This window comes from Periplaneta americana, chromosome 7 (assembly GCF_040183065.1).
Source record: "Periplaneta americana isolate PAMFEO1 chromosome 7, P.americana_PAMFEO1_priV1, whole genome shotgun sequence".
NCBI classification, from domain to species: Eukaryota; Metazoa; Arthropoda; class Insecta; order Blattodea; family Blattidae; genus Periplaneta; species Periplaneta americana.
In genome coordinates this window covers 185,439,517-185,454,257 of record NC_091123.1, presented here as the reverse complement: position 1 = coordinate 185,454,257, position 14,741 = coordinate 185,439,517, and the positions used below count along the sequence as shown (strand labels likewise).

Below are 14,741 nucleotides of genomic sequence, written 5' to 3'. Positions count from 1 at the left end.
ATATGTCTGTATCAATGTTATGGTTTGTGCTGTGAGAGCTAGCCAATAGAGATAGGAATACCCACGTGTGTGACCTTATGACATCAACATTCATTCACAGCATTACCCTCCTTCGTCTCATCCGGCAGAGACTTTCTCGTGGTTGGAGCACAGTAATGTTCTCATGACAATTTGAGTTTTTGAGCCAATACGAACTAAAAATTTTGTATACTTTGTTGCAAGGCCCCTTTTTAGTTACGTCAATATAAAATATATTTTAAAATATAACTTCAAAACTACTCGCCCTAATAGCACCGAACATTGTACAGATAATAATATTGTAGGCATGGTTATGTAGTTTAAAATTAATAAATTGTAGTAGTTTTAAAATTCTCATATGTGTCCCCTTAAGAGAATTGTGACTTTGATTGCTTTCCCATACAATCTTCATATGTTTAAGGTCAGTTGTGCCAATGAGCGGTAATGATGGAGTGATAATGGGCAATTTTTCACAAATTATTTTTAAATAACGAAATCTGAACCTAATAAAAATCGTTATTCCTAGTGGAAAATTTCTTACCGGGCATGACAGTTTCTCTATGCACGAACGTATAACTTCAGTCCTACGTGTTCGTAATAAATAAGATTGTGTTCAATGAAAAGAAACGACGCTTCACAATTTTTAGGACTCAATAGCTTCAACTTCACGCCTACCGCGCGTTGCCAAGTTGTTCACGCATTCATTGCTTTGGAGATTAAAGCTTTACAGACATCGTTAGAATTTTAATCTCACTACTCAGACGTTTCAATTCCAAATATCTCTAAATGCTCGGAATTTATCACGCGTCACGTAAACTTGTAAGTTTCAACGATGTAGAATGTTCAGAGATGTTTATTCTTTATCGCCAAGATCTGAGTTCTCTGAGGTTTCAATTCAAACACAGCTTCATGTACTGAATTTACGTACTACAATGTAGGATTCCCGGATAAAATCTTGCATCTCTCAGACTACAAATGTGTCAGACACGCCTTACTTATCACTTTCTAATATCGTTAGTAGCCATGTTGAAAGATAGCTTTGCACAGAACGAGTAGGGGAGAAGTGGGTACAGTGAGACAGGGAGAACAGCGAGACATTTTTTATTAGATGGTAAATTTTGATGTTCAGATGTTGGTAACAGTAGAGTTGTATGTTGCATGAGTAAAGTAACACTACTTTCATACTCGATTTGATTCTACTTATAAAGGTGAGTGATGAAAAAATAATTCGTAATTTTTCACTCTAGAAGTAAAATTTTGGCTTGTTTTTAATGAAGGTTATATTGGATATACAAATGAGATATAAATATGAATGTTTTGTTACCTAATTTGAGATTATATTTGACAAAGTTTCGTCTTTCTTGTTTTAATTTTGAAGTGATGGCGTCACTTTTAAATGAACTATGCGTAAAGGGAACAGTGAGACATGCCATTGAAGGGTACACTGAGACGTCTCACTGTTCCCATGTACCAATGATTTGCAAAAACAAACTGTAATTATATTACATTTACCAGTAACTAACATTAAAAATGAACATACTAGTAACCAATTTAGGAACTGTAGCTTAAAATAATGGATACATTACATTTTAATGGTTTCATAAATAAAAAATTATTCACAAAATTTAAGAAAATGTTAAAAAATAATAAAGAATTACATTAAATTGTTATAATTATAAGCTTTGTTGTCACCAAAAATTCATTTCATTTTTTCGCAAAAGTTTTAAATGTCGTGGAAAATTCACTTTTCTAACTGTTCCAGATGTTTCAATGGTTTCGAAGTCAGACATCAACATGATTCTAAATAAGCCTACAGAACATGTGAAAATAAAGAGACAGCAAGTTTTTGTTTTCTTTTGAAATAAATGTAAATCATTTCAATGTCCGTTAATAGACACTGTGGTGTCTCACTGTACCCTCCTGAATGGGAACAGTGAGACATTTGCATTTTTTTGACAAACACGTATTGTATATTATGTCCTTTATCTATTAACATTTTTGTTTATGTTCTATTGTACTCCATGTTTTAATGTCTATTTCTATTGCACTTAATTTTTAAAATACTTGAATTATCACTTGCATATATATGTCTTAATATTTTGTGTCTCACTGTACCCACTACTATTGACATTTTTGTTTATGTATTATTATACTCCATGTTTTAATGTCTATTTATATTGAACTTGATTTTAAAAATACTTGAATTATCACTTGCATATATATATGTCTTAATATTTTGTGTCTCACTGTACCCCACTACTATTAACATTTTTGTTTATGTATTATTATACTCCATGTTTTAATGTCTATTTATATTGAACTTGATTTTAAAAATACTTGAATTATCACTTGCATATATATGTCTTAATATGTTGTGTCTCACTGTACCCCACTACTATTAACATTTTTGTTTATGTACTATTATACTCCATGTTTTAATGTCTATTTATATTGAACTTGATTTTAAAAATACTTGAATTATCACTTGCATATATATGTCTTAATATTTTGTGTCTCACTGTACCCCACTACTATTAACATTTTTGTTTATGTATTATTATACTCCATGTTTTAATGTCTATTTATATTGAACTTGATTTTAAAAATACTTGAATTATCACTTGCATATATATGTCTTAATATGTTGTGTCTCACTGTACCCCACTACTATTAACATTTTTGTTTATGTACTATTATACTCCATGTTTTAATGTCTATTTATATTGAACTTGATTTTAAAAATACTTGAATTATCACTTGCATATATATGTCTTAATATTTTGTGTCTCACTGTACCCCACTACTATTAACATTTTTGTTTATGTATTATTATACTCCATGTTTTAATGTCTATTTCTATTACACTCGATTTTAAAAATACTTGAATTATCACTCGCATACAAATGTCTTAGGCCTAATATTTTATGTCTCACTGTACCCCACTAGCCCTACTATTAACAATTTTGTTTATGTATTATTATTATTATTATTATTATTATTATTATTATTATTATTATTATTATTATTATTATACTCCATGTTTTAATGTCTATTTCTATTGCACTCGATTTTAAAAATACTTGAATTATCACTCGCATACATATGTCTTAATATTTTATGTCTCACTGTACCCCACTAGCCCTACTATTAACAATTTTGTTTATGTATTATTATTATACTCCATGTTTTAATGTCTATTTCTATTGCACTTGATTTTAAAAATACTCGAATTATCACTTGCATGTCTTAATATGTTGTGTCTCACTGTATCCCACTACTCCCCTACATTTTTAAGGTAATTAATCATGCGTGTTATAACGCTGAGGGAAAAGAGCCGACGCAAAACCCTGACGAGCAATGGACCATTTCGACGTTCCGAAGGCATACTGTTTGCATCACCTTCCGAGGTGAAGTACACGTTGGAGATTTGCTCCGACTCGACTGTTTCCAGCCTGTCATCGCCATCGGCCTCGTGAGCTTGATGATGATGAAGATGATCCCTCTGGGTGTCCCTGGGTCGTAAGAGGGCGGTCGGTGAGGGTGTCGTCGTGGTTGTGAGATGGGGAAATAGTCGTCTCTGCAGGTACTGAGCCAGGATCTGTTGAGTTATGCGGTTCTGCCGGGCAACCTCACCTGCAGCCAACACAACCACTATGCAGCGACACGTAAATGCTAGGACAACTCCCCACAAACACTCCTTCAAATTTACTTGACGCAAACCACGCACACTCTGATTTCTTGACGTAGCACGAGCTTCTGAATGATAGCTTTTAAGGCTATAGGACTATAAATGATTGGAATGACCTACCTGCAGCGGTCTTTGAGGACTGTCCTTCCTTAAGGAGATTCAATAATAACTTAAAAAGTTGTGTATAAAGTGCAAGTTAAAATTCAGGTGACATTTAACATTTTTTTTAAAGGTGACATGTATTTATTTAGCCTGACCAGTTACTCCCTTGGTTTGAATTGTAAATTATTTAAAAATAGCATCTAAGAGGGTCTTAGACTAGAAATGTTTAGCTTAAATGTAGTTCTGTTTATAAGTATGCATAAGGGTGTAATTATTTGTCTTATTTGAACTGTTGTATCAGTGAAGCGAGGTGAGTCAGTGAAGTTATGGTTTTACAGTGCAGTGAACAGTTCCGATCAGTGATAATTTATAGCGTCAATGAAATGTGTTCTATAGTGTCAGTGAAATGTGTTATAGAGTGTCAGTGAAATGCGTCATAGTACCACTACAGTGAGTGAGATGAGAGTAAAGTGAAAGACTATTGAAACTTATCTAGAGCCTATAAATATATAGGTTGTATTGTAAAATTAGATTATTTTATGTTTTATTATTAATTGTAATTATTGTATTATGTATTCTTATTGTACTGTGTATATAATTGTATTGTGTATTGTAGTTTTATTGTGTATTGTTTATACCGTATTGTGTATACCACTGCCACCGGGTGCTTGCCCACTTGCAGTGTAAATAAATACATACATATAGAGGACTTTTCGGAGTTTTATCGGAAAGTAATTACATATCAACCTTCGTTAATGTTCCTGTTCAAGGTTGCGTTAGTGTTAATTAGGAATAAAACTTTCATTCATAGCGGCTAATTACATTTAGTGAATTAACAGTTTGATGGCTATGAAGAAAATTACAATGAAAATAACTACCGTTATGACAAACATGATTATCATATTGATGATGATGATGATGATGATGATGATGATGAAGGCGATACAATGACAGAGATTATAAAAAGAAACAAGGAAAATATGAAGAAAATATATTAAGAAGAAATATACATCTTTAAGTACTTTTACGTACTGACAAATTTCTGAAATTCAGTTTTTTCTCTCAGTAATGAATAAACCTGTACCCTTGAAATTTTGTCTACTGAATATAAACTACTTTTGCAATTTTTCAAATTTATTGAAACTATTACCGTTACGGGTTATTATAAATACAAAATGGCGCCCGTATCTTTTGTTTATTCAAACGGCTTCCCTGATAAGTCAAACGGTTTTTAAGCTATTGCATTGAAAATTTGCTTGGAATTATACTTCATACTTGTGAACAAACCTACCACTCGTAGTTTCTAATGCTTTTGATCTAATACAATTTTTTTAAACTTTACTTCAAAATAGAAATTAAAATAAAAAATATTTCTAGTGTAGATATTTCAAAGATTCTAGATCATGTCGTCCATATGACAGTCAAGAATAAATAGAACGAAGGATCTCTTTGAAATACTGATATTTGTGGAAATTATCAGGGAAAAGGCATTTTAATACACAAAATGCAGCTGTCATTTTGAATTGCTAATTACCCATAACGGTACTGTATTGAATTCTATTGTATTGTATTATATTTATATTCCATGGTATTGGAATATCGCTTCACAGCTGGAATACTTATACTAAATGTGAAAATAGTTTACAATTGCAGAAATAGCATATATTGAGCATATGAAACTTCAAGGTTAAACATTTATTCATTGCTGAGAAAATAAAATTCAATTTCACTAATTTTTTTAGTACTTAAAGATGTATACCCCCCTTCACTTGTTAAGAACAGGCATTGTGGGGAGGAAAATAGAAAAGTTCCTATACAGTTTGAGGAAAGTCGGTAACAACTTCAGTCATTATAGACACCCGGGGATTGAACCCAGAGACTCAACTACGTCAGTGTATTACCATGTAGTTAGTGAATTAAGTATGTGGGTAGTTATACGGATCTATTAATGTTGGGACAGAACTGATGTGAAGATGATAGGATTTCCATTCGTAATTTGTTTACCATGTGGACAAAAACTGTCTTGGTTATCTAATTTGCTTGAACATTACCAAGTTACGCTGACAACATAGAGCACTGGACATTCTGTCTCGGACAGGACGATTTTGTCTCGGACAGTTCGATGTGACGTGATTACATGCATTGTTATAATTATGAGGCTGCAGTATCTGTATCGGACATTCGTCCCGGGATATTCGTCCGACGCAGTATACTGCAGCCTCATAACAATGCATGTAATCACCGTCACATCGAACTGTCCGAAACTAAACAATCCTGTCTGAGACAGAATGTCCGATGCAGTATGCTGCAGCCCTATGCATTCTGACAATGCATCAATTATATATGCATGTGTTACTAATGCTTTCTACATTTTATAACTTGTATTACCAGAAACAAGCCATGAAATGATCGAAACGTATCTAATTCATTTTAATTTTAAACCCAGATGCAATATATCTCACTGGCGAGAAAGTAAAGAGGGCTAACAATTTCGTTCATATTTTATATTAATTCCGAACGTGCCACAGCTGGAAGGCTCATTTTGCCTCTCGGTGGAATTACAGACAGCAATATAGTATTTGACGACTTTATGACCTTGAGTTCGAGGATTCAACATGTGATTATCTCATTACATTCGTCCTTCAGTAAGGGAAACCAACCACGTAAGCGGGGTTCGAACCAGCGTGCAGTCGCTTAAAATCTCAGTGTTTAAGTAAATACTCGATCAATTTCAATCTCTTACCAGCCAAGAATAACAAATAACTTCATATTACATTCTGTACAGATGGTCGTTCTCTTACATTTGTTGTAATCATATACATCTATGATATCTTGGGTTATGGCAGGTCAAGATATCGTCAGATATGATTTTATAAAAGATTGACCAACAGTTGATTACGTTACAAATAAATACAAGAAGCCTTAAATCTCCGTAAATAATTAATTTATGACCTCTTAAACATGTGCAACCACAGTAATTTCTAACTGCAAGCTTGCACAAGAGGTGAAGGGTCATCAAATTCTGTTACCAAATACAGGTAGTAATTTCTACTAATAAGGTAAAATGATTGATCCGCGTGGTTTGCGTCAAATAAATTACATTTTATAGCATGCATCACTACATCACTATTGTTTCTAATCATTATGCACTACCACTGTGAATGTTTTAGAGTTCTTAATCTTTAAATTACGTTACTATAGTAACACAATTCATCACAAAGTATTACCTAACAATTCATGTCTAAGCAAAAAAGTTACACAAAGTTTTGAATATCATAAATTAATACAAAATGTTAATAACACCTAATTATTAATTTTAAGTTAACATTTCTGTATCATAATTGTAGCCTATAGCATAATGAAACTTATATATAGGTACATAAAAGTAATATTTATAATGTATCGAAGGTATTACATGATTTCTCAATTGTTTCAGGTTTTATAGTTACAACTAAACAATCATTATTTACTAATTGGCTAAACCAATTTTACTCAAAGTTTATTGGAGTCCCAGTCTCTCTGCAGAGACTGAAAATGAATGGCCGCCTTAAGAAGCAGATTACTGGTTTAGCAGATTTAGGCTAAGATCAGGTGATCCCATATTTCTTTTGCTACTGATATTGTATTTTAATATTGTAATGTATCTTAAATAAATATCTTAACATCATCTGCGTGTTTGACTGCTGACCCGGAGCTGCGCCCGGAAGTTGGTAGAATTCCTGCTAGTGTTGATTACACTTTTGGTTTTTTTCGAGTTTTTCCCCAAACTGTAAATCGAATGTCAGGAAATCACGTGGCGAATCATCTGACTCATCTCGCCAAATACTATTTCGCCATCACCATTTCTATCCATGTTTAATAGTCTGGTAGTTGATACAGTATCGTTAAATAATCCACAAATATATCTCAATAATTTTCTTAATTATCCTATATATGTCTTCATACAAATTCTCTTCCTAATCGCTTCCAACTTGTTGCTTCATCTTGTTACTCTTCCTGATCATCTCCATCTTGTTACTCTTCCTGATCATCTCCATCTTGTTACTCTTCCTGATCATCTCCATCTTGTTACTCTTCCTGATCATCTCCATCTTGTTACTCTTCCTAATCATCCCTATCTTGTTACTCTTCCTAATCATCTCCATCTTGTTGCTCTTCCTAATCATCTCCAACTTGTTGCTCTTCCTAATCATCTCCATCTTGTTGCTCTTCCTAATCATCTTCATCTTGTTACTCTTCCTAATCATCTCCATCTTGTTACTCTTCCTAATCATCTCCATCTTGTTACTCTTCCTAATCATCTCCATCTTGTTGCTCTTCCTAATCATCTCCATCTTGTTGCTCTTCCTGATCATCTCCATCTTGTTGCTCTTCCTGATCATCTCCATCTTGTTGCTCTTCCTGATCATCTCCATCTTGTTGCTCTTCCTGATCATCTCCATCTTGTTGCTATTCCTAATCATCTCCATCTTGTTGCTCTTCCTGATCATCTCCATCTTGTTGCTCTTCTTAATCACCTCCATCTTGTTGCTCTTCCTGATCATCTCCATCTTGTTGCTCTTCCTAATCATCTCCATCTTGTTGCTCTTCCTGATCATCTCCATCTTGTTACTCTTCCTGATCATCTCCATCTTGTTGCTCTTCCTAATCATCTCCATCTTGTTGCTCTTCCTGATCATCTCCATCTTGTTGCTCTTCCTAATCATCTCCATCTTGTTGCTCTTCCTGATCATCTTCATCTTGTTGCTATTCCTGATCATCTCCATCTTGTTGCTCTTCCTAATCATCTCCATCTTGTTGCTCTTCCTGATCATCTCCATCTTGTTACTCTTCCTAATCATCTCCATCTTGTTGCTCTTCCTGATCATCTCCATCTTGTTGCTCTTCCTGATCATCTCCATCTTGTTGCTCTTCCTGATCATCTCCATCTTGTTGCTCTTCCTAATCATCTCCATCTTGTTGCTCTTCCTAATCATCTCCATCTTGTTGCTCTTCCTGATCATCTCCATCTTGTTGCTCTTCCCGATCATCTTCATCTTGTTGCTCTTCCTAATCATCTCCATCTTGTTGCTCTTCCTGATCATCTCCATCTTGTTTCACTTTTTAATCATTTTCATCTTGTTGCTCTCCTTAATCATCTTCATAATAACTTTCTTCATCTTTTTCTTCTTAAACATCTTGATCATATTTTCTTTTCTTCTTAATTATTTGTGTTTTTCTTGATAATCAGGACCCTTTTTATCTATAACTTTTTTGTAATCTTACCATTTTTTCTCAATATTTTTTCTTCTTCATATTCTTTGTCATATTTATTTTCACTGTATTCATATGAATATTTATTCATTTTAATTAGTATTTTCTTCTTTATTTATTTTTAATTAATATCGGTATTTCCCTATTATAGATGTGATTCTAGGGTCATCAATTTTGCCTAGATGTACTGTCAAATTATTTCTCTAATTCGATATTTTTTATTTTATATTTAACAATTATTTATATTTTTATATAATTTAATGTTATAATATTTTATATCTTGCAATTGCACATAAGAAACACAATTCAATTCCTTATTTTATTATTTTCTTGTTATTTGTGTTATTTTTCCCACATTTATATTTCAGGATAGGGATAAACGCTTTCTATAAAGACATAATATACTTATTAACCACAATAAATACAAACTAGTCTTTTCCTTTTGCTTTGGCCCCTTTTTCTCATCTTTCTCGAACCATCCCTTCAATGAAAACTGGTGTCTCTTGCCATGTCGACATTATAAATTAATAAATATTGAAAGGTAGATAGATTCCTTGATCCCATTGCCAGCAATATCACTGATTCTCTGGCAAAATCTTCAGCTAAATCAGTCCTTCAGAGATTTAGGACACTTGTGTACTCGTACTTACTAAGAGAGAAATACAGATTTCTGTTTTCTTTGCAGGGAATCGAAGTCTGCCCATTGGATTGACTGTCATATACGTTGACACATGCCCAATGCAGGTATTTTACCTTCATCAATAATGCAGGAGATTATTAAACCCTATAGGAGAGTTACTCTTACCAGGTGTCAAAGGGTAAGAAGATATTGAACAAGTGAGTGACGAAAATTCCAGCCCTGGCATTTCCTGTTCCTCACGTTCTTCTCTGCGATGTTAATGTGCACGCAAGCTTATGCCACCATCATAATTTAGAACATTCCTCTTTCGAAAGTAACCGGCACAAATTTCGCATAGAATTTATCACGCAATAATTTTAAGCTATACATTTCGGTTAATTAAAAAAGAAACTTGTATTTATAGCCTAAATAATTTTTCCCACTCAGGCACTTCCTGTCGCTAACGACTAAAAATTATTTTTCTCGACCAAGAATATGAGCTAAATGATTGATTACTCTTAGCAGGTCTAATTATCTATATCTGAATTGTTAAATTCACTGAAATTAATTGAACCTGAAAAGTCTTGCACTTTTGGTCAAATCTCTTCCAAAAGAAAGACTCTTCATAACAATAAATAATTTATGAAAAGACCAAAATTTTAGATACTTTTTGTGTACGATACATGGTTATTCAAAAGTTAGGAATAGTTATTTTATTTTTACAGAAATTTATATTTCAATTGTTTCTCTATTATTGCGACGGCAAATTAAACAAATATATATATATATATATATATATATATATATATATATATATATATATATATATATCAGTACAGCAATTCAAACTATTCGTGAGTGACTTGATGCATTTTTTTTTTCGGAAATTCATACCATAAAATAATAGTTACAAATTCGAATTAACCTTATTCACTGTTAATATGAATGTAATAGATATTGTTCCAGCGCACTGAAAAGATTCAGAAAGAGACTGAGGTAGGCCCATACATCTTGCTATTTATCATTGTGGAGCTTGTAAAAAGTTGAAGATATTCCGCAAAAACTTTTTTCTGAACGCTGTTCATTCCCTAGTAAAGAGGTTACTAATGATAGAGGAGACAAATGACGACCATACATGAATGTTTTGAAATTGGTTTATAACTGACTAATATCCCATTATCTTATAAATAAAACTATATCCCGTGGAAGTGATATAACTTTGCAGACTGAAGGTGACAAAAGAATACATTAAAATAAATATGAAACCTATTATGCGTTTTGTAATTAAGTACATAGTTAATTATAAAATTAGTCTGAAATTCTGCGTGACAAGTTGGTGTCCAGCAATATGTTATCTAGCTATTCTTTATGTCAATGTTGGTACTACTTCTTCTTTGCGGAGGAGATTCTGCTTGCGATATCCGCCGGAAGCCATGGAAGAGGAAAGTTTTGTTGATATCATCAATAGACACCAAGACATCTCAACCAACTTCCTCGACCGAACAGAAGCCTCTGAAACTGCCTAATACAACAGCTGCTGACCCTATATCCTTAGCCGACACTTTCCCTTATGGATGGAAGACCCCATATTAACTGACCACTTCACAAGGCCCTCACTTTAACCGCACAGAGTTGTAATATATTTTAAATCGAGCTGATTTTTCATCTCTGCAGTTCGCTATACGTTTCTGCTTAAGAGGACACAAACTTTCTCTAACTAGTGCTAGACAAAGCTAAGGTGGGAATCCCGTGACACGATTTCGGAGCGTCGACCAACCGACCTCCATCTACTAATGCAATGTAGGATGACAACGAATAAACTTAATCGAAGACACGAGTTCGGGTATGGATAAAATAAAATTACTGTGAAATAAATATTTCGGAATATGTATGATAAGAACTTTCTTGTGTTAAATTTTAACGTAGCTTGTTAACATGTTTCGACCTATTTTGGGTCATCTTCGGAACTGGTCGTTGTTGGTCTTGGCGCCTCTTGTTTCCTGTGAGGGTGCGTTCTAGTGTAGAGTCAAAGAGTGTATGTGTTTTGAAATTGAGTTGTGTGTTGAGAATATCGTTGGGGTCAGTGGCGGCTCGTGATAAAATATTATGTGTGTTCACAATTTTGTGTTCCAAAATCTAAGAGAATTTGAAATCGTACGTTTTTGTCTAATATTAAATGTCATGATTCCAATGTTTCACTGTCGAAAAAACCGTATAAAAATTCAAAACAACATATAATAATAATAATAATAATAATAATAATAATAATAATAATAATAATAATAATAATAATAATAATAATAATAACAATGAAACCTAGTCTTTTTATTTCCAATTTTTCCTGGAAAGCCAGTTTACCCAGTTCCTTACTCTTCAAAATTACTTGAACAGAGTTCATTGTTTACGTTTGTTAAAAATTAATACATAAAACAATTTACAAAAGCGTGTGTTCAGTAATATACAGTATTTTGATTCACAACACACTGATACACTATAGCCTATACCAGTACTGTAATCCCATTCGCATAGATTGATTACTATAAATACATGCCAGTAAATATTATTCTTAAATATTATACACTACCATACAGATACTTAAATTCATACCACCACCACAGTCAGACAGCACGTCTTTGAAAGCCAAACTATGCTATTATGCCGACACTGAAATATAGTAATTCACAAACTACACTCTCGTAGCAGCACTGTACACACAGCCACATAAAGTGAACGTTCCGACAGTGAGATGCTGACACCTGCAGGCTAAGATACAGACTTACTCGTATTAAATTTTCTCCTCGAGATATAGCACGTAAACGATAGGCATCGATGCACCTGACATCTGTTGGATAGATTCACTGTTCACTTAATGCTTTGGCTCTTGACGAGTCATAAGCAGCCAGCGAAAGACAATTTTCTCCCGCGCATGCGTGAGATTCCTGTAACCTTCTTGAAAAGAGCAGGGCTTGTACGTGAACGGATGTTGCCAAGTTTACATAAGAATTTTATGCAAGATGCGGGAAGTTTAAAATACTCGATTCTGATATTATACATCCCCACTACGTCAATACGGCATTAAATAATAAAATTAGTCATGCATTAATGGAAACAAGGTGTTCACGTGCTCTTGTGCTCTTATTGACGCACCGCTACTGGTTGGGGTGTGTTTTCGTGTGTCTGTATATTTCATGTTGTTCTAGTGTGTTGAGTTTCTGGCTTTTTGGTTGGATGTGCAGTATTTCCATGTCTGTGTTGATGTCTCTGTAGCTGTGGTTGGCATTTGTGTTTTCTGCATATGTGGAGGTGTTTTCAAACACGTTACAAAGAACACATCACAGCCATAACAAAATTACAAAACAAATTTTGCTATTACTCCTCCACTTTTGAATCTATCAATTTACAATTTTTACAGCATACACACAATATTTGCAGTTATATTTTGGTTTTTAGATTAACTTTATACCTCATATACTTGATGTTATAAAAATTTTTAAATCTGAAAAATATTAATTAAATTTAAGTTAAAAACATGGGCGTTTTAGGAACATTTTTCTCATAAAATAGTTGGGCTAGGAGACTGAAATTTTGCACATTCCTATTTCATATGGTGGTAAATACGCATGGTTACTTTCACTCAGTTATCAAAATTATTATGGATTTTATAGTCGGAAAAGTGTAAAAAAATATGAAAGTGTTTAATTTTTTTCTGTCAAACGAATATTCAAGATGTGATGATAATGACAGCAAATATAGTCAACTACATTGGAAATATGCTTGAATTTTTAGGAACCTACAGTGCAAAGGGTTTCTGGGAGTGAATGAGTGATGTACAAATATGTCAAGGACCTATTGCAATTTTTCCTGGAATATTTATGTTTTCACGATATGTTCCAATAAATTGCTGTACTACTAATAATATGCTGGTCTGTTTATATCCTACTATTCTATATGTACAACCCTGTACAAGCATTTGATGAACGACAAAAAAGATGGTTCGACCATTTTATGCTGTCGGTGCAAGATGAAGTTTTAATATAATGAGGAAAAAGAAGAGGAAGAAGAATAGAGTAATGAGAAAACATCAATACGAAGCGACAAAATCAGTAAGCTCCTGTCCACAGCTGTAAATCTCTCAAGATCTTATGAGGATCACAAGCTCTTTCAATGGGATGCCATTGTCTTTGCTGAAAATGTCTTCAATTCAATATGACAATCTAACCTGTGTCCAATGAACTTGACAGCAATTTTACAGCTTGAGTCTCCGTCCCAGACACTTATACCTTGTGAAGTGCAATTCAATGCATCCAGGACATTCTTCCTTGTTGTTTTCAAAGACCAAAATGATTTACGTTCCTCAAAAATAGACTCATGTAAACAAAACAGTTTCTATGGTGCATATGAAAGCACCGTGTTGGAACTTGGGCAGATGTGGTACGCAGTAGCTGAGGAGAAATCTCTGCCAGCACGTGGAAGTTCAGCAGCGAATTCTGCGCTTCGTAAGTCGTGAATGGGTCGTCTGCAACTGCAGCCTTATAGCCTGTAACTCGAGCGTTAAGTTACCGCATCGTGAATTCCTATGAACCCCTGTCGTTGCTCATCCCAGGTACACAGTTACAACTCTGGTTTACGTGGGTGGTACAGTTTAGAGTCTTTTCGTTTCGACTACGTAGTAAACCCGTTTCCGAATTGCTTACCATTTAATGTTGGTGACTCATAACTTTTTTAATGTCCTAACAACTTTGAAATGTTGCATAAACTTTAAAGGAGCATAAATGAATCATTCTCTTCCTGCACGAATTACCGCAACTGCAGTCAATGCCAGAATTATACACGTTTAATAGAAATGCTGTTTCATAGTCGCAGATTTCTATCTTTTCCTTTCTATGGAGTCTTGCTGACGCATGTAAAATAATTTTACGGTTGAAAGACTTATCATCATTCGTAATTGTTGGAGTAGGAAAAAATAGCACAACTATCAATGTATTGCTGGTGTAAATTTGAAGGCAAACAACGAAATGTAGTTACTGTTAAATAGTAATAAAGGTGGACAAAAAAACGTAG

At 33.7% G+C, this 14,741-nt stretch overlaps 1 protein-coding gene across 3 annotated transcripts in view; it reads right to left on the bottom strand.

Moving 5' to 3' along the window:
- LOC138703834 (C-type lectin mannose-binding isoform-like) overlaps positions 1-14,741 on the bottom strand; it is a 653,858-nt gene that overhangs the window by 386,274 nt on the left and 252,843 nt on the right. For 2 of the 3 annotated variants that reach the window (XM_069832047.1, XM_069832048.1), the window contains exon 2: positions 3,418-3,651. The exons of the other annotated variant lie outside the window; for it this stretch is intronic. In XM_069832047.1, the coding sequence (XP_069688148.1) occupies positions 3,418-3,651 (234 nt within the window). The remainder of the gene's footprint in view (positions 1-3,417; positions 3,652-14,741) is intronic. 3 annotated transcript variants of the gene reach the window in all.